Raw genomic sequence first — 23,123 nt, 5'->3', positions numbered from 1 at the left:
CAGCTGGAGACGCAAACGTCAGGTTCAGCATTGCCATTGGTGATGTCATTTGCTCAAATAGTGAATACGTTTTGGTAAAGTGCTAAATAAAACAAAAGTCTATCTTCCCTCAATATATACAGTCGGACCATCCTTGGAAAACTCTTATGTATATTAAAACTATGAAAAAACATTGGTGTATGTGTACGTATATTTGAATTTGGGTTCTAAGCTTAGATAATTACACGTACTTGAGTTAGGTTCGAAGGTCAGATAACTATGAACAGGTTTTCTACCTACATACCTGTCCGATTCATTGGGAACTTGCTTGGGGCACAAGACCCTTCCTCACTGTGCAGGACTGTTCTGGAACAGTGGGCTACCCGGCCTCCCCCACAAGAGCACCCCAATCGTTGTAACAACAGAAACAGCCCTGAAATTTCCCAAACCGACCACTCATCTACTGCAGATATTCTCTGGCTCTCGAATCCTCGCTCACATGCTAAGCAAGTGCTCAATAACTCTTTGTTCAATGAGTGTCTGCATGAAGGAAAGCGTGGACATGAATCGTTGACCATTAAAGACTCTAAAAAATTACCCAGCACAGAAAGTCGACAGAGGCAATCGTCTGCTCGGAACGCCTTTCTGGGGACTCACAATACTCAATAAAAATTCTCTCTTGAATTAGCAGCAATGTTAAGCTAGGTAGAGAACTACAACGAGTTTTAACTGCACATCTAAACCTTGAAGGGACCTCGTTTACACCTGTCTTCTGCTGTTTCCTCTTCAACCTCATCAGCAAAGCCCCAGACCACACCCCATCTTATGGCAACTTCCCGGTCCACAGCGAGCCCTCCTCCAAACAGCAAGGAAATCATATGCCCTCTTCTCGGGATCCCACAGCAGCTCCCAGATGGCTCCTTACACAATATTAAAACTAGTTCAAGGTCTTCCACCACTGACCTCTCACTACAAGCCCCAGCTTCTACTCTCCACTCTGTCCTAGCACCCTGAGCGCTTATAACCCTCTCTCCCTTGCTAGAAATCCTACTCCTTCCGACATTCACTGCTTTAAGAATGACCGTCTTCCAATAAACTCTGTGTCAGTAACTCAAAAAGAAAAGAACGACCATCTCTATGAATTCTTTCTAGATTAGCTCAGCTAACGCTACTCACATAGATGGTTCTCAAATTTGACATATGTTAGAGTCACCCGGGGAGCTTTAAGAAGTCCTGATACATGGGCTCCCTAGGACCAATTAAATCAGAATCGCTGGGGTAGGTGGAGCTCAGGTATTAGAATATTTTAAACCTGTTCTGGAGAGTTGTAGTGTGCAGCCACCTTTGAGAACCATTACACCAGTGCTATCTACCACACTTAAAATCCTAAGCAAAATGTTAGCAAATTAAATTCACCTATGTATAAAAGAGATCGTTTTTCATGACCAAATTGAGTTTACTCCAAGAATGCAAGGTTGGTTTAACATTTTAGAGAGTAATCAGAGTAGAAAGCAAGGTCTTGAAGAGATAGTTGCACACCCATGTTCACTGCAGCATTATTCACAATAGCCCAAAGGTGGAACCCAAATGTCCACTGATGGATGAATGGATAAAGATAACGTGGCATAATATACCGTGGAATATTATTCAGCCTTATAAAAGAAAGAAAGCCTGATACATGCCACAACATGAATGAACCTTGAGGACATTATGCTAAGTGAAATAAGGCAGTCACAAAAAGATACTGTATGATTCCACTTGTATGAGGTCCCTAGGGTAATCAAGCTCATAGAGACAGAAAGGAGAATGGTGGTTGTCAGGGGCTGGGGAAGTGGGGATGGGGAGTTGTTGCTTAATGGGTACAGACTTTCCGTTTTGCAAGATAAAAGTTCTGGAGATGTGTTGTACAACAATGTGCATATATTTACCCTTCTGCACTGTACACTTAGAAATGTTTAAGATGGTCGATTTTATGTGATGTATTTTTTACTCAATTAAAAAACCAAGTAATCAGTGTAATTTGTGACATAAGAAAGACTGAGATACAGCAAAACAAAACACATACTAAACTGTCATCATCCCCCACTGGAGGTGCTAGGGCACGAGCTCATGATTCTGAAGTTTTGTTTTGAAAGGGTAGGGGGGGAACTGTCACAGCTCGGGGGAGCCTAAGGAGACAAGATGATGAAATGTCACGTGGTGTCATGGAAGGGATCCTGGAACAGGAAAAGTACCTCAGGTGAAAAGTAAGGAAACCTGAATGAAGTATGGACTTCGGTTAGTAATACTGTATCAATTTTGGTACATTAATTGTGACAAACGTACCATGCTAATGTAAATTGTTAATAATAGGGGGAAATGGATGTGAACTCTGTGAGAACTGTCTGTACTAGTGTCTCAATTTTTCTACAAATCTAAAACTCTTCCAAATTATTCTAAAATAGAATTTATTGGGGCTTCCCTGGTGGCGCAGTGGTTGAGAGTCCGCCTGCCAATGCAGGGGACACGGGTTCGTGCCCCGGTCCAGGAAGATCCCACATGCTGCGGAGTGGCTGGGCCCGAGCCATGGCCGCTGAGCCTGCACGTCCGGAGCCTGTGCTCCACAACGGGAGAGGCCACAACAGTGAGAGGTCCGCGTACCACAAAAAAAATAAAAAATAAAATAAAATAGAATTTATTTTAAAACGGGGTGTGGCGTGGGGTGGGAATGAAGCATTATCCTATATTTCCTGGATGAATATATTTCTGGAATTGCTAACAGATTAAGACCCAACAGACAAATCAATAATGTGTGGACTTTGCTTCACTCCTGATTACAGCACAAGCAGGGAAATGGATATTAGATGGCTACTAGACAGACTGGATATTAGATGATATTAAGAAATTATTGGGGGCTTCCCTGGTGGCACAGTGGTTAGGAATCCGCCTGTCAATGCAGGGGACACGGGTTCGAGCCATGGTCCGGGAAGATCCCACATGCCGCGGAGCAGCTAAGCCCATGTGCCACAACTACTGAGCCTGCGCTCTAGAGCCCGCGAGCCACAACTACTGAGCCCACGTGCCACAACTACTGAAGCCCACGTGCCTAGAGCCCGTGCTCCACAACAAGAGAAGCCACCGCAGTGAGAAGCCCGCGCACCGCAACGAAGAATATCCCCCTCTCGCCGCAACTAGAGAAAGCCCGTGCGCAGCAACGAAGACCCAACGCAGGCCAAAAAATTTAATTAATTAATTTTTAAAAGTAGTCTAAAAAATAAATAAATAAATAAAAGAAATGATCATGAATTATTTTTAGGCGTGATAATGGTTTGAGGCTGTGATAAGGAACAAAGGGAGTGTCTGCCCCCTGGAGAAGAGCCCACTGAAGAATTCACGGAGAATAAGATGCGCCTCCTCTGCCTTGCTGTTAAATAATAGTGCGGTGCAGGCAGCGGCCAAGAGAGGCCAATGAGCTGAGGCAGGAGGCTCTGCTCTTGTGTGTTTAGAGTTTTCGGAGCAGATTGAAGAGGAAAGCAGTTCTCAGCCTTGAGGCCTGAGCTATTTTATGTTCGCATTAAGGGAGGGTGAGGAGGTGGTGGTCTCCTGGCTTCTCGGTGAGCTTCTCGGGCTCCTATAGACTCTTTCACTTGAAAAAGATGCTGCTGCTTAAAAATAGAGCTTTTAGAGCGCTGCTCCAGCCACCCTCCCGATTACGGAGCCGGAGGCTGGGAGACGGGCGGCTGCCTGAGCCTCGCTGCAACGGCTCAGGGCTCTTCAGGCCACCAACCGCCTGCGGGGACCGCCCTCCCCGCCTCCCACCCTGTCACCTGCTCAGCTTCTTCTCTCGTGTCCAGGACAAAAGGGATGACTGTAGGGGTAACTGCAGGCTCTTCCTCTTCTCTGAGGACTGGCCTGGCCCGGACTGAGGTTCACGCCTGCCCTTCCCCTCCCTCTAGATAGGGGCAGATTGGGGGCATTGAGCCAGGGACGGCTGAGTGGTGGCTTGCAGGGGTGAGAGGAGGGGGGCTGGGGTGGAGGGGTGGAGGGGTGGAGGGGTGGAGGGGTGGTGGGGTGGAGGGGGGCTGGGGTGGAGGGGTGGAGGGGTGGAGGGGTGGAGGGGTGGAGGGGTGGTGGGGTGGAGGGGTGGAGGGGTGGAGGGGTGGAGGGGTGGTGGGGTGGAGGGGGGCTGGGGTGGAGGGGTGGAGGGGTGGAGGGGTGGAGGGGTGGTGGGGTGGAGGGGTGGTGGGGTGGAGGGGTGGAGGGGTGGAGGGGTGGAGGGGTGGTGGGGTGGAGGGGTGGAGGGGTGGAGGGTGGAGCGGGGCTGGGGTGGAGGGGTGGTGGGGTGGAGGGGTAGAGGGGTGGAGGGGTGGAGGGGTGGAGGGGTAGAGGGGTGGAGGGGTGGAGGGGTGGTGGGGTGGAGGGGTGGAGGGGTGGAGGGGTGGAGGGGTGGTGGGGTGGAGGGGTGGAGGGGTGGAGGGGTGGTGGGGTGGAGGGGTGGAGGGGTGGAGGGGTGGTGGGGTGGAGGGGTGGAGGGGTGGAGGGGTGGTGGGGTGGTGGGGTGGAGGGGTGGAGGGGTGGAGGGGTGGAGGGGTGGAGGGGTGGTGGGGTGGAGGGGTGGAGGGGTGGAGGGGTGGAGGGGTGGAGGGGTGGAGGGGTGGTGGGATGGTGGGGTGGAGGGGTGGTGGGGTGGAGGGGTGGAGGGGTGGAGGGGTGGTGGGGTGGTGGGGTGGAGGGGTGGTGGGGTGGAGGGGTGGAGGGGTGGAGGGGTGGAGGGGTGGTGGGGTGGAGGGTGGAGCGGGGCTGGGGTGGAGGGGTGGAGGGTGGAGCGGGGCTGGGGTGGAGGGGTGGAGGGGTGGAGGGGTGGAGGGGTGGAGGGGTGGTGGGGTGGAGGGGGGCTGGGGTGGAGGGGTGGAGGGGTGGAGGGGTGGAGGGGTGGTGGGGTGGAGGGGTGGAGGGGTGGAGGGGTGGAGGGGTGGAGGGGTGGTGGGGTGGAGGGGTGGAGGTGTGGTGGGGTGGAGGGGTGGAGGGGTGGAGGGGTGGAGGGGTGGAGGGGTGGTGGGGTGGAGGGGTGGAGGGGTGGAGGGTGGAGCAGGGCTGGGGTGGAGGGGTGGTGGGGTGGAGGGGTAGAGGGGTGGAGGGGTAGAGGGGTGGAGGGGTAGAGGGGTGGAGGGGTGGTGGGGTGGAGGGGTGGAGGGGTGGAGGGGTGGAGGGGTGGTGGGGTGGAGGGGTAAAGGGGTGGAGGGGTGGTGGGGTGGAGGGTGGAGCGGGGCTGGGGTGGAGGGGTGGTGGGGTGGTGGGGTGGTGGGGTGGAGGGGTGGAGGAGTGGAGGGGTGGAGGGGTGGTGGGGTGGTGGGGTGGTGGGGTGGAGGGGTGGTGGGGTGGAGGGGTGGAGGGGTGGAGGGGTGGAGGGGTGGTGGGGTGGAGGGTGGAGCGGGGCTGGGGTGGAGGGTGGAGCGGGGCTGGGGTGGAGGGGTGGTGGGGTGGAGGGGTGGTGGTGGGGTGGAGGGGTGGTGGGGTGGAGGGGTGGTGGGGTGGAGGGTGGAGCGGGGCTGGGGTGGAGGGGTGGTGGGGTGGAGGGGTGGAGGGGTGGAGGGGTGGAGGGGTGGTGGGGTGGAGGGGTGGAGGGGTGGAGGGGTGGTGGGGTGGTGGGGTGGAGGGGTGGAGGGGTGGAGGGGTGGAGGGGTGGAGGGGTGGAGGGGTGGAGGGGTGGTAGGGTGGAGGGGTGGAGGGGTGGAGGGGTGGAGGGGTGGAGGGGTGGTGGGGTGGAGGGGTGGTGGGGTGGAGGGGTGGAGGGGTGGAGGGGTGGTGGGGTGGTGGGGTGGAGGGGTGGAGGGGTGGAGGGTGGAGCGGGGCTGGGGTGGAGGGGTGGTGGGGTGGAGGGGTGGAGGGGTGGAGGGGTGGAGGGGTGGAGGGGTGGAGGGGTGGAGGGGTAAAGGGGTGGAGGGGTGGTGGGGTGGAGGGGTGGAGGGGTGGAGGGGTGGAGGGGTGGTGGGGTGGAGGGGTGGAGGGGTGGAGGGGTGGTGGGGTGGTGGGGTGGAGGGGTGGAGGGGTGGAGGGGTGGAGGGGTGGAGGGGTGGAGGGGTGGTGGGGTGGAGGGGTGGAGGGGTGGAGGGGTGGTGGGGTGGTGGGGTGGAGGGGTGGAGGGGTGGAGGGGTGGAGGGGTGGAGGGGTGGTAGGGTGGAGGGGTGGAGGGGTGGAGGGGTGGAGGGGTGGAGGGTGGTGGGGTGGAGGGGTGGTGGGGTGGAGGGGTGGAGGGGTGGAGGGGTGGTGGGGTGGTGGGGTGGAGGGGTGGAGGGGTGGAGGGTGGAGCGGGGCTGGGGTGGAGGGGTGGTGGGGTGGAGGGGTAGAGGGGTGGAGGGGTGGAGGGGTGGAGGGGTGGAGGGGTGGAGGGGTAAAGGGGTGGAGGGGTGGTGGGGTGGAGGGGTGGAGGGGTGGAGGGGTGGAGGGGTGGTGGGGTGGAGGGGTGGAGGGGTGGAGGGGTGGTGGGGTGGTGGGGTGGAGGGGTGGAGGGGTGGTGGGGTGGAGGGGTGGAGGGGTGGAGGGGTGGAGGGGTGGAGGGGTGGAGGGGTGGAGGGGTGGAGGGGTGGTGGGGTGGAGGGGTGGAGGGGTGGAGGGGTGGTGGGGTGGTGGGGTGGTGGGGTGGAGGGGTGGTGGGGTGGAGGGGTGGAGGGGTGGAGGGGTGGAGGGGTGGAGGGGTGGTGGGGTGGAGGGGTGGAGGGGTGGAGGGTGGAGGGGTGGAGGGGTGGAGGGGTGGTGGGGTGGAGGGGTGGAGGGGTGGAGGGGTGGAGGGTGTAGGGGTGGAGGGGTAAAGGGGTGGAGGGGTGGAGGGGTGGAGGGGTGGAGGGGTGGTGGGGTGGAGGGGTGGAGGGGTGGAGGGGTGGTGGGGTGGAGGGGTGGAGGGGTGGAGGGTGGAGGGGTGGAGGGACCCCAGGACTCCTGAGAGTCAGAGGCAGACAATTTCAGCAGCGCTGCCAGGAGCTGGACTGGGCCTCTTTCTGACTCTTCAGAAGGACCCTGCGCCTTCCCATGACTCTTGGTGGCTGCCCTGTGCTGCATTACACAACGCTGCTCAGGCTGGGCCCCAGGGACACTTTGGGTTCCAGCTGGAAACAGCTGTCCAGAATGTAGGCCCACATGGGATACCCGGTTGCACCTCAGTAAAGACTGGCCTCTCCTGGGCCAGGAGCACGTTGCTCACGACGGCAGATGCAGCAGGCATCCCCGGGCGCTGTGGGAATGACGCGGGAAAGCCTGGGGGCCGGCATGGGATGAGCTGACTCACTTCGGAGGCCTGCTGGGTGGGGCAGTGGAAGAGTCAGCCTGTGTGCTCCCCTCAGATGCAGCCCTGCCTTTACAGGAGGTCAGTGGGCAGGTGATGCCGGTGCGGGGCCAGTGGCTGATGGCCAGGTCTATTCCCAGCGTTGGACCGTAAATATTTGAACACCATCCCTGCCTACTCTGGATTTCTGGATGCTGTTTCCTGGGAACTGGGCCACAGGAGCCCCCAAGGTCTATCTGGATCATAGCGAACCCGCCAGGGCTCTGCTTCCAGGCTGCTCACATCGGGGGCCCGCAGCTAAAAGGCCCTCCGGGGAGGACCGGCAGGAAGACCGCTCCCTGAGCGGGAACCTGGGGAGCCTCTGTGCGAAGGGAGGGGCCGAGCGCATGGATTTTGTTCCCCAATGGGTCAGAGTCTGGATCCTGGGCAAGTGACTGGGCCTCTGAGCCTCAGTTTACCTGTCTGTAAAAGGGGACTAATCACATCTATTCTACAGGGCTGTGGTGAGGGTTAAATGACTTATTCATAGGAAGCCTTCCAGGACTGCTGGCTCTCGGAGGCCCCCCAGCCCTACCGCGCACCCTCCCCCGGCCCCTGCCTCACCTCCATTTGCCCGCTCTCTGCTGCGTCATGGAGAGGGGTCCCACCCCAGGAGTCTCTCATGACGGGGGCGCCCATCAGCAGGAGCCGGTCTAGAATGGGCGTGTGGCCGCCTCGAGCAGCAAAGTGGAGGACGGTGGCCCCCTCGTTATCCCGCGCCGTCAGGCCGATGTCTGTGAAGGTGACCTGAGGGACGAGGAGGGGGGATGGGCCAGCTGAGGCTGGACGGGGGTGACCACTCTTACCTCGGGGCAGGAAGCCCTGGGACAGAGCTGGCTCCTCTTGGCGCGTCCCGGGCAGCATGGGAGGAAGTGAGCTCGGTGATTTTGCTGGGAGACTCCACGGTCCCCAAATCTGCCCCAGCCCTGACCGTAAGCTGAACACCCCCAGGGGCTGGTTTCACATATCAAATAAAGAAATGCCTTTGGGCAGCACCTAAGGGACAGTAAGCAGATGTTTGCTGATGAAGGGAGGGAGGGAGGGAGAGAAAGGACATCCTGGCACCAGGCCTGTTTGTACCCTATCACGTCTCCAGCACGGAGATGCCGGGGTGCTGGGAGGCGGGTCCTGAGCAGCCTTCCTCATGGTGGACCCAAGCCTGGTCACCCTGCGGCTTGGGCCCCGTCCTGCTGGCAGCCACATCAGTGACTTCCAGCCAGCCCTCCTCACGGGCCCTCAGCTGCCCCTCTGTGAGGGCACCAGTGGGCTCTGGTCCACGGCACCCGGCCAGGCCCGTGGGCACGCAATGGACTGCGTGCAGCGGGGCAGCCATGTGACAGTGAGACGTCAGGGGCTCTTCTTCTGCCTTCCTGATAGAAGGGGCTGGTGGATGTGGCGTCACCCCCTTTTCTCCCTCTTCCTGCCTTGAATGCGGCCAACTCTTACCATGAGGGAGAGGCTGGGAGAACAGCAGAGATGTGACCCAGTGTCAACGGCCTCTACGTGGAAGGGACAACCTTTCAGTGGCTCAGTGCACTGGTCACTGCAGCCAAACGCTGGCTGATCCAACAGCCAAACGTGTCTGTTAGAAAAAGGCCAGTGAGCCGGGAACAGAGACCCTCCCCTCGGCCAGCTCCCCGAAGGGAGGGGGCGCCCAGCGCTGAGTGGGTGAGCCAGGCTGGACGCCGCCCCCTCCCCTTTCCGTCCACCCTGCAGGAGGCGGGGCTGGGGAGTCACATCTGGAAAAGCCTTTCTGGCCCTGGGACCCCGTGGCCCCAGCTGTTTCTCGCGGGATGAGCCCCTGTGGGGCTCCATGGGGCTCGGTGGACATTCTTCCCTCCTGCCCACACTCCCCCTGCTCCTGGGCACCCCCGCTGCTCCGAGCTGCTTCTCCTCGCCCTGCACAGCCCACTGGCTCACTCCCACACCCTGTGCTGAGCACCTGCTGCGATTGTGGCCCTGCGGCCAGAGATGACGAGGACTCAGGCTCCCGCAGGGCGAGGAGGCCAGGTCTGGGGACAGGCACATTTCTGGGAGGCCAAGATCTGAACTACAGTGAGGGGACATAAGGACAACTCCACCCAGCGGCCCGGGCGGGACCGAAGACGGGAAAGTTAGTGCAGCAGGAGCCGAAGAGCTTTCTCCTGTGAGAGGAGCTGGCCGTGTAGGAGGGGCTGCAGCAAGGAGGCCTGGGAGGGGACGCGGCCTGTACGAAGGTACGGCTGCCTGAGGGGCTGAGGCCAGCCTGGGAGATCCAGCAGCGAAGGGAGGCTGGAGGCAACTGCTGGCGGCCTCTGAGGCCAAGGTGAGTGGCTGGAGGCCAGATTCCTTCCCTCCTTCACTCACTCATCAAACATCTCTGGAGCCCTTACTATGTGCCAGGCACAGGGAATGCAGCAGCAGGGCTGCGCCACTGCTTCCTGGAGCAGCTGGAACTTACAGCCTGGGGTGGGAACAGACAACCACCAAGATGAAGGCAAACACAACGTTTATCAGTGTTGGTGCAGGACAGACAGCAGCAGAGCAGGACGGGGAGCTGGGCCAGGTGGCTGCCATCCTACACAGGCGGACAGGGGATGCAGTGGCGGGGAGGCACACCTGGGGAGCTGTCACCAGGCAGAAGGTGCAGCACGTGCAAAGGCCCTGGGGCAGGGAGGCCGGCCTGCTGGAGGGAGGGCTGGAAAAGCAGGCCCCATGCGAAGGGAGGAAGGTTTTGAGTGAGGAAGGGCTCTCCCTTCTCCACCAGTGACCTGCGTGACCTTCAGAGATGCCAGCAGACCCTGGCGCTCCCAGCTCGCAGCCCTTCAGCGGCTCCCCAGTGCCCCAGGAAAGAGCCCAGGTCCTCCCGGCGCCTTGGTCTGCCTTTCCGCCTCACGCCACCCCACGGGCTCTCCCAACTGTGACTGAGCTGGGCCCCCGCTCCTCCAGGAACCACCCCCTGCCCAGCCACCTCCTGCCCAGCCTCAGTTCTGCCCCTCCCCAGAGAGACCTCTCCACTCTGAGACTTGGCCGGGTCTCTGTAATGGACCCTCAGAGCTCCCAGGCCAGGTTTTTGGTGGCGGAGCCAGGAAGTCCTCAGCCCTGGAAGAAGTGTTGGCGGAAGGCATCCTCCCCAAGCTGGGTCACTCTGCGTTCCTTCTGGAAAGAGGTCTGGGTGACCCTTCGACGGGTCCAGCGGGCAAGAGGGGAGGGGTCTGGCCCTGGGCTCCAAATGGCCAGGGCCAGGCACTGCCTGTGCCAGAGACAGAGCAGCTGGGCACTGACGCTGAGGACTCCTGGGGGAGGGGCAGGAGAGCCCCCAGGGGGCCCTGCACACGCCCACGGTCCTGCAGGGGCTGACTTTCAGTCCGCAGCCACCTCCAGTCAAAGCTGTGGGCTCCAGGCTGCACCGCGGGGCCGAGACTGGGCCTGGCATGTGGGTGCTCTGAGCCATGGGCCGGCCCATCTGCTCCCCCAACCACCGTGTGGGTCCTCGGACTTCCTGCGGGCAAACTGAGACCCAGTTTGGGTGTGCCGCGCCCACCCCAGCCGGGAGCCACTCGCTCGAAGGCGGTTCTGCAAGCGAGTTGCCAGCTTTCCCGGCCCTCCCCTGCCCGCGCCCCCGGCGGCCCCTTACCAGCCAGACGACGAGCGAGTAGTGGCCGCGGGCAGCGGCGGCGTGCAGGGCGCTCATGCCGTCGAGGGCGCGCAGGTGTACGTCGGCGCCGCAGTCCTTCACCAGGAACTGGGCCAGGTGCAGGTGGCCCTCCTGGCAGGCCAGGTAGAGCGGGGAGGCGCCGCTGCGCGTCCGCCGGTTCACGCCGCTATGGGGGAGGGCGGGGTTCAGAGGGCGTTCGGCCCGGGGGTCGCGGGGAGCCGCTCCAGCCAAGGACCCAGATCGGGGAGGGGCGTCCCGGCACCTGGCTGAGCTGTTGCGGCCACCCCGCTTCCCGGCTGAGGTGAGGGGCCCAGCCGGCCACCTGTAGCGTTGCACAGGTTGCGCACGGCGCAAGGGCACGGGATCGGGGCGGGGTGAGGTGGGCACGGGCCGCCGGAATCCAGCTTCCCCTCCCCCATCCCCCTCCCCATCAAGATGTGCGCGCCGCCAGGGGTTGGCCGGCAGAGGGCGCTTCTTAGGGGGTGACTAGCCCAGCAGGGCCTGCAGTGGACGGGTCAGGGAACCTCCAGAGCTGGGGGCCTGCTCTGTACAAGGGGCCAGTGAGCAGGGCAGTAGCCCTTCTGTGGTGCCCAGCCCTGGCATCCGAATTCCAGGCCCCCATGTGGATGGACTGGGGCAGGGTCGTCAGATTTCCTGCATCCGGCTTTGCCTCTATGGTGCTGCAGGCCCAGGAGAGTTCTTGGTCCCCAGGGCAGCCCCTCCCCAAACCGGACCCACGCCCTGTTGACAAAGACTTCACCTCTAGGTCCTGTGGTCGGTGCCGGTGGGAATGTGGGCCCTGGGGCGGGGGACCTTCCCGTGTGCTTGTGTGTGCTTTAATGTGAAATCTTCCACTTTTCAAATGACAGAAGCTGCTTCTAAAACTGCCGGTCTAAGAGACACTCTGTGGCCGGCCGGGCCCGGGGCAGCTGGTGTGGACGCTCTGGGGAAGATCCGCAGAGGCGAGTCCCGAAGGCCTTTGCCGAGGGGTCGGGATGGGAAGGCCCAGGGACAGGACCACTGTTCCACAGCTGAGCTGTCCGGCCTCGTCCAGGAGCAACCGTGGGGTGGCCAGGACAGCCAGCCGGCCAACAAGAGGCCCGCAGAGGAGAAGGCGTGTGGTTACAGAGGCAGGCGGGTTTGGGGGACAAAGGCCAGGTCAGGTGTGGGGCGGACACGGAGTCCCACCCCCAGCCAGGGCAGTAGCCCTGAGAACAGACGGTGGGGGGCAGGCCACGTGCACGGCACCCTAGATGGCCCGTTGTGTGCCCAGGGTATCTTTTGTGGGGCGCAAGGGCCACAGCGGTGCCCACGATGGGGAAGGGGAGTCCCGCTGCCCGCTGCCCCCGCCTCGCCATCCACCAACTCCAGGCGGTGGGACAGGGGTTCACAGTGTCAGGAACCGGACAGTGTGGAGGGAGAATTCAGGCCGACCTGAAAGGGCCCCCAAGTCCACTGCACAGCCTCTGCTCCCTTCGGGTGGCTTGAGGGGGCCACCTTCCCAGCCAGGGGAAGCCGGGCCCTGAGACGCCCCCAGGCAGGGCCGGGAGCTGCCTGAGCATATAGAGCGCCTCCTGCTCTGACTGCTGTAGCAGCTTCCTCGCCGTTCTCACTGCCCCCTCCACGCTCCGAGCCTCACCCCGAGCGCTCTCCGCCCGCGCCTTGGCCACAGACTTGTCCCTCCACACTCCCCTCCCCCAAGGCCCGCCTCCAAGGCGTCAGCCCCTCCTCCTCCGCCGCCTCGGTGTGGCCTCCCCAGCACCTGCACCCCCCGGACTGCCCAACAGGCGACGCTGCGGCTCCTCACCTGCCGTGGGCGGCCGTCAGGAGCTTCAGGCAGGTCAGGTCCCCGCTGACGGCGGCGTGGTGCAGCGGCAAGGCCCCCTCCAGCGTCTCCAGCGTGGCTGCGTGACCCTCTCGCAGCAGCCACTCCACCAGCACCGGGTGTCCGAAGCGGGCGGCCAGGTGCAGCGGGGAGACGCCCGAGGAGTCTCGGTCCTACGGAGGCACGGACGGGGCGGTGAGCGGGCGGTGGGCCCGGACCCAGCCCTGCCCGGCAGCACCAGTGCGGCCAGGGCCAGCCGCCCGGCACCACAGCGCCCGGGACCCCGGCGGAGAGCTTCCGCCCCGCCCCTCCGTCCGGCGTGCTCCATCGCGGGGCGTGCGGAGGGAGGTCTCTGGGACTGAGAGGTCGGCGGCAGGGCCAGGATCAAGTCCAGGCCTTCTGGGTCCAAGTGCATCCGAGCTCCCTCCCCTTCTCAGCTCGCAGTCAGAGCGGCTTCCGCTCGCCCAGCTGCGCCCGCGCCGGCCGGTGGCCTGCCCCGTGTCCAGGGCTGCGGCTTCTCTGGGCCTCTGCCCCACCCCCACTGAGCGCCCACCCGCCGGCCCCCGAGTCCTCTTGCCGGGGACCCTATCCACCGTGGGCCTCTGGCAGACCTGGGCGTTCTCCCAGGCACAGAGGTGGCCCCGCTCCCGCCCCCGGGGTTGTGCGAAGAGCCGCTGAGGATGAGGACGGCGGCCTGGAGGCTGTTGGGACGCTCAGGCTGTGACTGCCGAGTCCTCCCCGTCCCGGACCGAGCGGGTCACGGTGATGCCCACCCCCCGACTCCGGCCTCTGGGAGGACGTCCTTACACCGTCAGAGCTGGCTCACCGACCTCCCGTGGTCCTTCACCCCCACACGGAGCACCCACCGGGCCGGCAGGAGAAGGGAGAGGCGGGCCCTGAGACTCTTCTCTTCACATCAAGGTTCTCGTCCCACTGCCCCCCACAGCTGCGCCTGTGCTGTCACCCACCGGGGCCCTCGGGCGTCCAGGCCGGTGCCCACAGCTCCCGGGCCCGAGTGCCCACCTTGCTTCTCTTCGGAAGGACCCTTTTCTAGACCCTTCAGAAACAGGCCCACGGATCAGGCCTGATAAGGGCCCCGTGAGATCGCCACTGGCAAGGCCAGGCGCCCCTGGGTGGGACGTGGGGAGGAAGAACAAGGATGGCCACTCTGTGCTGGGCGCTGGGGGACGCGAGGGGGTTTAGGAGGTGCCCACTTTGGGGGCGGAGGGATGTTGGGCAGAGACAGACGCCATTGACTGTGCCGTGGGGCCCGCGTGGTGACTCCCCGAGAGGAACAGCCCAGGGCCGAGGTGCCCAGGGGAGGCCGAGGGCTCCGGATCCGGCTCTCAGCTCACGCCTCCCTCCATCCCCATGGACACGGGTCCCCCCGCGGCCACCGTGCCCGCTCGGCTCACCTGCAGACCGCAGCCCCCTTCGCGCACCAGCCAGCACATTTCGGCCAGGCTACCAGTGGCGGCGGCGTCATGCACCGGTGTGGCCCCGTTATGGGCCCGCTGGTTGCCGGGTAGCTGGGCCCGCTGAACCAGGAACTTGACGCAGGCCAGGTGGCCGGCCCGGGTGGCGTGGTGCACCAGGCCAGCCCCCAGGGCGTCGGTGACCCCCGGGCCCAGGGCACCCGCCTCCAGCAGCCGCTCCAGGGTGGCCAGGTCCCCATCCTTGGCGGCCACGAGCGCCCGCTGCTCCTCCATCCACCCGGCCGGCTCTCCTCGACTCGCGCACAGGCCCGGGCTTCCTGTTTCAGGCGTGGACGCAGCTCCCGGCTCCGGTTACCTGATAAGCGGCGCAGAGGGCAGATGGGAGGCGGCAGGGGGGTGGGGGGACAGGCCTTGGGGACCGGGCCTCCGCAGCCCAGCCCCAGCCGCTCCCGCGGCGCCCGGAGCTGCGGTGGGCAGAGGGCGCGGGGGGGAAGGGCCCACACCGGGTTTGGGTTGGGGGTGGGCGCTGGCCCGGGGGGCACTGCCCTGTGCTGGCCCACGCCTCCTCCTCCCGTGGAGCGAGGGCTGGGATGGACTTACCGCGTCGAGCAGGTGTTCACAGTGGCAGTGTCCTTTCCAGAAAGCTGTAGGCTCCCGAGTGTCTGCTTCCCCCAGGCTGGGGGCAGCCGCCCTGAGGGCTGTGCTGGGCCATGGGAGGCCACCTGGGAGACCCTTCTCACAGGAGGGCGGACCCATCCAAGTGGAGCCCTTTCTGGGGACCTTAAGTGTTTGGGACATGTTGTCACCCACCGGGAGCTGGGGGCCTTCCTGGCCCCTGGGAAATCTATGCTGGATCCTGGCCTCAGCTGGCCTTGGAGGCTCCGTGAACCGCTGGACAGCAGCTGCTCCCCAGGGCCGGTGACGGGCACAGGGCCCTGACCGAGAGTCTCTGGCGCTGCAGCTAAAGGTCCCGAGTGCATTTTTCAGAGCTGCCAAGCATCTTTTTCCAGACTGTTCTCTTCCGTGGGGCTGGACACCCATAGTTCTTTGCTGGGGGAGTCGGGACACCACAGCCTCTGCCTGGCGGAAGCAGGATGCTGCATGTTGGGGACCTACTTTCTAGAGCTCCCAGAGACACAGTCGCAAGCCGAGTTCCTGAAGCTAAGGCGTGATTATGCAGTGAGCAGTGGGTCTGACCCCACCCCACTGCCGGCACAGACACACTGTGCCCCCAAGAAGAACCCACTAGAAGAACCACAAAATGTCCAAAACAAGCACTGGAAGCTTTTATTAGTTCATCTAATTTCTGACGGTTGTTTCCTCAGAGCCATCACGAAGCTCCTTGCACCTTTCAACCGCACATTACAAGTGTTATTCAATTAAAAAAACCCACTCCTATGTAAATGTCTCCACAGACATGACATTTGATGTGAATCAGACACCACAATGCCACTGTGAAGACCAAAGAATCCTCCCGCAAATACAACTGAGATGGGAGCTGAGCGAGGGATGAACGACTTTCCACCTTGGGAATGAGCCAGCATCACGCAGGCGCTGCCGCCCGTGACTCTGACGGCTGAGCTGAAACCCTGAGCAAATGATCGAATGGAAGGGACGGGAGGGGCCTGCGGACTGGGAGAGAGGGCGCCCAGTGGTCGATGGCCCGAGTGACCAGCAAGTGATCAGGAGGATGGGCGGGCCCGGAAGCGGGGGGACGCCCAGCGGGGAGGGGCCTGACCACAGGGGCCCCCACCCTCTGGAAAGGGCTTGAGAAGGGCCATGAGGGTGAGGAGGGACCGACCTCTCAGGCAACAGGTGCACAGAGGCCAGGACAGCAGCCAAAAACCAGGTCTCCTATTTCCATGAGAGCAGCTGACAATCAATTATAAATACTAGGATTTTACCTTTCGGATAAAAATGCCACCTTCCAGGAAGGGCGTGCTTACAACAAGCTCGCCCCGCTTCCCAGAGGGGAGGGTGGACGCGGCTAAAGAGTTTCTAATCCAACGGTGCCACTCGGCAGCAGTGACAGGGACGGTCCCACGAGGGCATCTTGTCCTGGGCCCCTCAGCACCGGTGGCGTCTGTGGGCCCAGCAGACCCGCTCCCTCACTGACCAAGGGACGGGAGGGAGCCCGGAGCCCACACGCTCTGGGACAAGAGGAAGACTCCTTTGGGCACCGCCCTGGGCACTAGGCCTGGCCCTCCAGCCGGGCCACCGCCTGCTTCAGGTCCTGCACGACGAGGTCCACTTCGGCCCGGGTGGTGCCGCGGCCCACGCTGAGCCGGATGGCGTTCCTGGCCAGGTCCAAGGGGACGCCGCAGCTCAGCAGCACCGGGGATGGCCTGTGGGGCGGGGAGATGGGCCAGCCATCAGGACACGGGCTCTCCCGGGCTGCCGCGTGTCCTCGGCCAGCTCCCCACTGGCCACGCACACTCTTTGGCCCACCGTCACCAAGGGCCGGCTCAAAGCCTCCCTGCTCTCCAGCCGGGCCTGCCCTGGCACAGACCCCGACCCCGGGAGCACAGAGGTGGCCGTTGGCCCCTGCACCCGAGAGCCGGAGCCCGGGGTACTGTGGCAACTCCCGTCTCCAAGGAGCTAGCGGGCTCGGTTCCTGGAGGGGACGCTGAGCCACACGCGAGGCAGAGGGACGGCCTCCTGCAGACCCTGGAGGCTGCAGCCTGCCCAAGTCAGTGCTGAGTTTGGTCCCGGTGCCCTGGCTTCCAACAGAGGCCTGTTGCTCATCACGACCACAGCTCCGCTCTCTCCAGAGCCCAGGTGGCCGCATCCAGCTCTACTCCCGCCTGCAGGGCCCCCCAAGAAACCGAACCCCCTTCTCTTCCTCCAGCAGGGCCGCTCCCGATGCCCAGGCCCGAGGCTCCACCCTCCCCTCCCGCTTCCACCCGCTCCTGGCAGGGGGCGTGATCTGAACCCAAATCTGGTCACAGCTCCCGGTTTTCTCGAGGCTGAAGTGGGCACCCGCATCCCGGCCCTGCTGCACCAGCCCGCCCCTCCTCCCCGCTCCCCACCTCACGCGGAGCCCTGCTGCCCGTCTCCCGGTCCAGCCCGAGGCCCCTGAAGGCTGCAGCTCCCACTCGCTCCTCCCGAGGGCCTGTGCCGTCTGATCACTGTCCACGCCCCTGCTAGGCTGCAGAGCTGCCCAAACCTAGAGCCCGGATGCGCCCTGCATGCCGCGGCCAAGTACGTGGAGAGCACTCACCGGTCTCCATGGTCCGAGTGGCACGCAGCCCCCAGGCTGGCCAGCAGCGTCCTGCACTGGGCCAGCACCAAGTGGCCTAGGAGACAGAGCACAGGGCCCCTGAGGTGGAGTCCAGGCGGGGGCTGCCTCTCTTCCCTGCTGCAAGTTTGGACGCTCCCTCCCTCATACCACCTGACGGAATCCCAGGGCACAGGTCCCTCTGACGGCAGGTGAGAGAAACCACAGCAGGTCCCAGAGGAAGCGCTTCCTCTGCCCCTTGGCTGCAGAAAAGCAGACACTCTTCGGCCTCATAAGACTGGCCTTGAGAATGTGGTACCATCAGCTGCCTGGCAGGACTCGCAGAATCCTGACGAGCTGCCTTACCGAATAACGTGCTGTCCTGGTAATAACGTCTAACCTGACGTCTCCGTTTTCTAAAGGGAGAGACACTGGGAGCTTGTCTGTGTTAAGCTAGAAGGCACTTCCCTCTTCCTTCACAGGCACAGAGATTTAAAAAAATACAATGATGGGAATTCCCTGGCGGTCCAGTGGGTACGACTCTGCCCTCTTACTGCCGAGGACCCGGGTTCGATCCCTGGTCGGGGAACTAAAAATCCCACAAGCCACGTGGCGCAGCCAAAAAAAACCCAAAACATAAACAAACAAAAAAACCCCAACACCGATGACTGCGATTTAATTAAAACGAGCAGCCTGTCTCATTTAAATTAACACAGGTCATCACAGAATATACAGTCTGCCCCCATCACAGAATATACAGTCTGCCCCACAGAATATACACTAGAGGGAGGAACTTCCCTTCCCACAGCGGGGAGACCTGGAGAGTTAGCCGTGTGCTTCCTTCCCAACGAGGATGCACTCCAGACCCGGTGATGGCCGCCCCAGGGTTTCTTCGTGGTGCAAACACGCTGCCCCGTTTCTCAGAGTGACCATGAGGCAACGACCTCTTCTTCTAAGAGGTGAAAACTGCCCTTCAGGTCGGCTCTCTGGTGCTCTCGGGGCCACCGTAATCTCCTCCCAGACAAACAGGATGCTCTACACCCAGGACTCAAGCCTCAGGGACTCCGGGCAGCCAAGTCCTAAGCGTCTGGGATACGAGTCGCCCTAAGGCTAATCCTAACACTAACCCCAAGCCTAATCCTAACCCGAACCCTAACTTTTCCAGCTGGGAGGCAGAGATCGCGGGAACTAATGAAGCCCACAGATCTGCACTTCAGCCTGACTCTGGGCCAGTTTTCACTTGGTTGCCTCTACTTTCCTGACCCTCATAAAATGTTTTGTAAAAATTGCAGACAAAGATGGACCAACTAGCCTAAAATTCAGTTCACTTTATCTCCATCCCTCACATCTTTGGGGCGGGGCTAGGACCCTGTGAGAGCTGAGCGCCGCTGTGCTGTGTCCAGAGAGAGCCTTAGCACCTGGAGCAGGTCAGCAGCTGTGCCCAGAGCCCCACCACCACAGGACAGTGCCTGGTGGGGTGACCCTGCCCTCGGCCAGTGCCCACGCCTCCCCACAGCTCAAGCTGTGCCCAGCCCAGCCCAGCCCCCAGCCAGGGAGAGCTGGGGGCAGTCGTCACCTTGCAGCCGGGGTCCCTGGATGGAGAAGTTACAGGTGTTGGGGAGTCGCTCAGTGCCTGGAAACTGGCTGTTCAGATGGACTCGCTCACCAAACTCAGCCTGGAAAATGAACAGAATATGTGCAGTAACATCTTCGAAGCCCCCTCCCCCCAACTGCTTGAACTTCAGACTTTCTGGAAAACAAAACCTCACTCTCGGGAATTCCCTGGCAGTCCGGTGGTTAGGGCTCTGCACTCTCACTGCTGAGGGCCTGGGTCCAATCCCTGGTTGGGGAACTAAGATCTCAGAAGCCACACGGTGTGGCAGGAAAAAAAAAAACCTCACCCTCAACACACAGAATGATTATCTTACCGATAAGCATCTACTGATAATAGTCAGGGAGACTGACTATGGAGAGCAAAGTTAACTGGGAGAAAAACCTTCTGAATACATTGGATCGTCTTCACACAACCCTGAGATATTCCCCCTCTGGTATTTCTGTCACGTGTCTGAGAAAGTCGCCTGGTCCGGAGCCCGCCTTGGGGGCCTCGGCCCCGCTGCCCCCAGAGCTCCGGGCCACGGGTGCTCACTGTCCCCAGAGCCCCGGGCCACGGGCGCTCACTGCCCCCAGAGCCCCGGGCCACGGGCGCTCACTGCCCCCAGAGCCCCGGGCCACGGGCGCTCACTGTCCCCAGAGCCCCGGGCCACGGGCGCTCACTGCCCCCAGAGCCCCGGGCCACGGGCGCTCACTGTCCCCAGAGCCCCGGGCCACGGGCGCTCACTGCCCCCAGAGCTCCGGGCCACGGGCGCTCACTGCCCCCAGAGCCCCGGGCCACAGGCGCTCACCGCCAGCCTCTCCTCCAGGTAGTCACGCACAGCCTGCATGTGGGCTTCATAGCATTCGCACTTCTCTGCCACCAGCTCAGCCGCCTAGGGACACAGGAGGGCCCCTCAGTTACGGTGAAACAAGGGGAGCAAGACAGCTTTAAGCAGCAGAGGTGATTCTCCCCGAAGGCAGACCAGTGACACGGCCTCAAACTGCTCACTCTCTGGAACCTCACGGATACACAGTACGCGCCGACCGTGTGACCGGGGCCGGGATAAGTGCCGAGTACCCTTCACTTGTTAACAGGAATTTACTTTTTCAGGCTTCCGGATACCCCAGGCGCTGGAGGGTCCCTAGCCGGTGACCAAAGGCAATCCCAGTCCTGAAGGCACATCCGTCCCAGGGACAGACACACCAGGGAAGAGGTGACCACGGTAGACCGACGGGTGGGCGCCGTGATGGGAACTCGGGGCAGCAGGGAAGGGCATTCCAGGCAAAGGCCCTGCAGGGGGAAAGGCGAGCGCTCCTGGAACACAGTGAGCGAGGGGGACAGCGCCCCAGAGGCCCCAGGACAGGCGGGATCTGAGCCTAAACACAAGGCAGACGCACGTGGATTTTGAGGAAGGGGTGGGCTGCTCTGATTTGTGTGTTAGAACTGGATGCTACATGGAGAGTGGATGCGGCGTCCACACACAAGACGGGGATGATCCGGCCTAGAGTCGGTACAAGAGGCAGGTCCTGGACCTCTCGTGGAGACTGAACGGACAGGCCCGCTGCTGCATCAGGTGCGGGGGACGGGACAGGGCAGATCAAGGGCACCTCCTAGATTTCCCAGCTGAGAGCCTGGGTGGCAGGAGGCACCACGGGGAGAGACGCCAACGATGCAGGAGAGACAGCAGGACACATCGTGGGCTCAGAGGACACGTTGAGGAAGAAGGTGGGACATGGGCCTCCCAGCAGGTCAGGACCTGCCCTGAGACGTCAAGTCCAAGACCGGAGCACAGGCTGGCATCAGAGCCACGGGACAGGGTGAGCACAGTGAGAGAGAGAGGAGGCACCCAGGATGCTGACAGGTGAAGAGGCAGAGAAGGAACCTCTGGGGGGAGAAGCGGTCCCACAGCTGCAGGAGGTCACAGGGCAAAATGGGGACCTCCTCGACCAGCTTCTGGGGAGCAGAGCAGGTGTCAGGAGAAGGGTAGGGGGTGAGAGTGCGTGTGGGCTGCTCCGTGGGGCGGAGGACCCGGGAAGAAGCTGGAGCAATGAGGACCATGGGTGGCCGGTTTTAAAGGCTGGGGGAGGAACACCCTGGCAGAGGACTGTGAGGGTGCAGGGCAGGGGGTGGCCGCAGGGGGGCGCCTTTCTTCAGCCGGCACACGGGGAAGGGGTGGAAGGCAGCATAGAGACCTTGACTCGCCCCAGGGGGGCCAGGACACACCTCCCAGGGGAGGGGGGGCGTGTCCCGAGCCAGACCACACCGAGGAGGGCCAGGCTGAGCAAGGGGAGGGGGCGACAATGGTGTGCCACCCCTCCAGTGACAGCAGGGTCAGAGGGCCCGGGCACAGGTGCAAGCCAGGAGCGAGGAAAGGGTCACGGCTGCAGAAGGGAGCGGAGGGGCCTGCTGCTGCTGCGCCGCCATCTAATCCTCATCAGGAAGATCTTGAAGAAGCTGCCCCTCTGTCACCATCTCGGGGGGCGGGGGGTAACTGGACCCAGGGGAGGAGCAAACCTGTGGTGATGACGTCATTGCTTTTAATATTAGAAGAGACTTGAGAAAAGATACTTCCCTTTTAAATGCTAAGCGTATGAAACCCTCTCCACATTTCTTAAACAGCACATCTCCAGGTTGATAAACACCATTCAAGGTTCCTCTTATGTTGGTCTGTTTCTTGGGATCATAAACGTGATCTCTCCTAAAGCCAGGATACCTATTAAAGCTGCTGGGAAACTGATGTGAGATCGTAGAAAATACGCGCTCTGGCCTCCGCCCTGGACCAGGCACAGAGCTCCTGAGACCCTTGGAATTTCCCAAGCATGAGGAGCAGCCTTTATTCTAATATTCTGGCTTGGGCTCTGCTTCCTGCTGCCAAGCTCCTAAATCCCTTGGAACTTCCTGGGCGACAGTGTCTTTTGCCCTAATGAGGCGACCCTGGGTGGGCTCCTGGATAGGGGCTGGTCACCGAGTCCTGATTAGAAGCCTGGAATTTTTGTAGAGACGGGAGAGGGGCTGGAAACGGAGTTGATGACTGATCAAAGCCTCCATAGAAACCTCAACAGTGTGGGTTCAGAGAGCTTCCAGGTTGCTGATCACAGAGGTGCTAGGAGGCTGGTGCCTGGAGAGGGCATGGAAGCCCCTTCCCACATCCCCTGCCCCACACTTCTCTTCCTTCTGGAGGTTCACCTGTACGCTTTATCATATCCTTTCATAATAAACCAGTACTCTAGTTTCTCTGCGTTCTGTGAGCTGTTCTAGCAAATACACTGAACTCAAGGAGGGGCCGTGGGAACCTCTGATTCACAGCTGGTTGGTCAGAAGTGCGGGTGGCAGTTGGCATCTGAAGTTGTGGGTGCCCACAACTGAGCCCTTAGCCTGTGGGCTCTGACAGTAACTCTGGGTAGACAGTGTCAGAATTGAATTGTAGGAAACTCAGCTGGTGCCAGAGAATTGCTGGGTGGGGACCCCCAACCCCGCACATCTGGTGTCAGAAGTGTGGTGAGTGTGGCAGTGGTGTGAGAGTGAGGCGGAAACACAGGAGGAAGACATCGATGGACAACACAACGGCTTCAGCTGTCCGAGGTCACCAAGGCTTACCTTCCCAAGGCCGGCAATCATCGGGGTGTTCTCTGTCCTGTAAGAGAAAAAGGATTCAATCCTATTTCCACGCAAAGCGATTAACAGACATCCCTGGAAGGAATCCTGTCTATCTGAAAGTCAGATGTTCAAATAAAGTCACACCAACATCTTTCCTAAACAAGGGCAGCTGCCAGCCCCCAAACCCTCGTCATCGCCCAGGGACAGTAGACGTGGCCCACTGTGGGCAACATACAGTGGGCATCCAAGTGACAATTCTACCTGGACCCGCCTCCTACCCAGGAGAAAGCCCTCCTCCAACTGCAGGCCCCAGAGCCCCCCTCTTTGGTCTCCCTGCCAAACCAGGTGAGGGTCTGAGGAACTCACTCCCCACTCTGTTCCCTTCAGCTGACGTTTCAGCTGAAGCCTCTCAACTGTAATATGGGATGAATCTTTTGTTACTACAGACTTGGGGCATAGTGTGTGTGTTCAGGGGGGCTGTGCAGGAGGGGACAGGAACACCCCCGAAGACCAGTGGTTCCCATACACTGATATAACAAAC

The 23,123-nt window shown here is 61.6% G+C and overlaps 2 protein-coding genes across 4 annotated transcripts in view; both read right to left on the bottom strand.

Annotated features, from left to right (window-relative positions):
- ESPNL (espin like) overlaps nucleotides 1–14,462 on the bottom strand; it is a gene marked incomplete at both ends in the record, with an annotated part of 29,310 nt that extends 14,848 nt beyond the window's left edge. Inside the window, 4 exons of one of the 2 annotated variants that reach the window (XM_082841938.1) lie at nucleotides 7,841–8,023; nucleotides 10,893–11,079; nucleotides 12,721–12,911; nucleotides 14,154–14,462. In XM_082841938.1, coding sequence (XP_082698064.1) covers nucleotides 7,841–8,023; nucleotides 10,893–11,079; nucleotides 12,721–12,911; nucleotides 14,154–14,447 — 855 coding nt within the window. The remainder of the gene's footprint in view (nucleotides 1–7,840; nucleotides 8,024–10,892; nucleotides 11,080–12,720; nucleotides 12,912–14,153) is intronic. The other variant, XM_082841937.1, reaches the window with a different exon arrangement.
- Nucleotides 14,463–15,491: 1,029 nt separating this feature from the next.
- SCLY (selenocysteine lyase) overlaps nucleotides 15,492–23,123 on the bottom strand; it is a gene marked incomplete at its 5' end in the record, with an annotated part of 29,353 nt that continues 21,721 nt past the window's right edge. For both annotated transcript variants that reach the window (XM_082841139.1, XM_082841140.1), the window contains 5 exons: nucleotides 15,492–16,519; nucleotides 17,395–17,470; nucleotides 18,968–19,067; nucleotides 19,794–19,877; nucleotides 22,583–22,619. In XM_082841139.1, coding sequence (XP_082697265.1) covers nucleotides 16,366–16,519; nucleotides 17,395–17,470; nucleotides 18,968–19,067; nucleotides 19,794–19,877; nucleotides 22,583–22,619 — 451 coding nt within the window. In that variant the 3' untranslated portion in view covers nucleotides 15,492–16,365. The remainder of the gene's footprint in view (nucleotides 16,520–17,394; nucleotides 17,471–18,967; nucleotides 19,068–19,793; nucleotides 19,878–22,582; nucleotides 22,620–23,123) is intronic.

The sequence above is a fragment of the Leucopleurus acutus genome, assembly GCF_964270905.1.
Source record: "Leucopleurus acutus genome assembly, chromosome: 6".
In the NCBI taxonomy this organism is placed as follows: domain Eukaryota; kingdom Metazoa; phylum Chordata; class Mammalia; order Artiodactyla; family Delphinidae; genus Leucopleurus; species Leucopleurus acutus.
The sequence above is the reverse complement of the archived record's forward strand: the minus strand, read 5'-3'. Positions and strand labels throughout refer to the sequence as shown.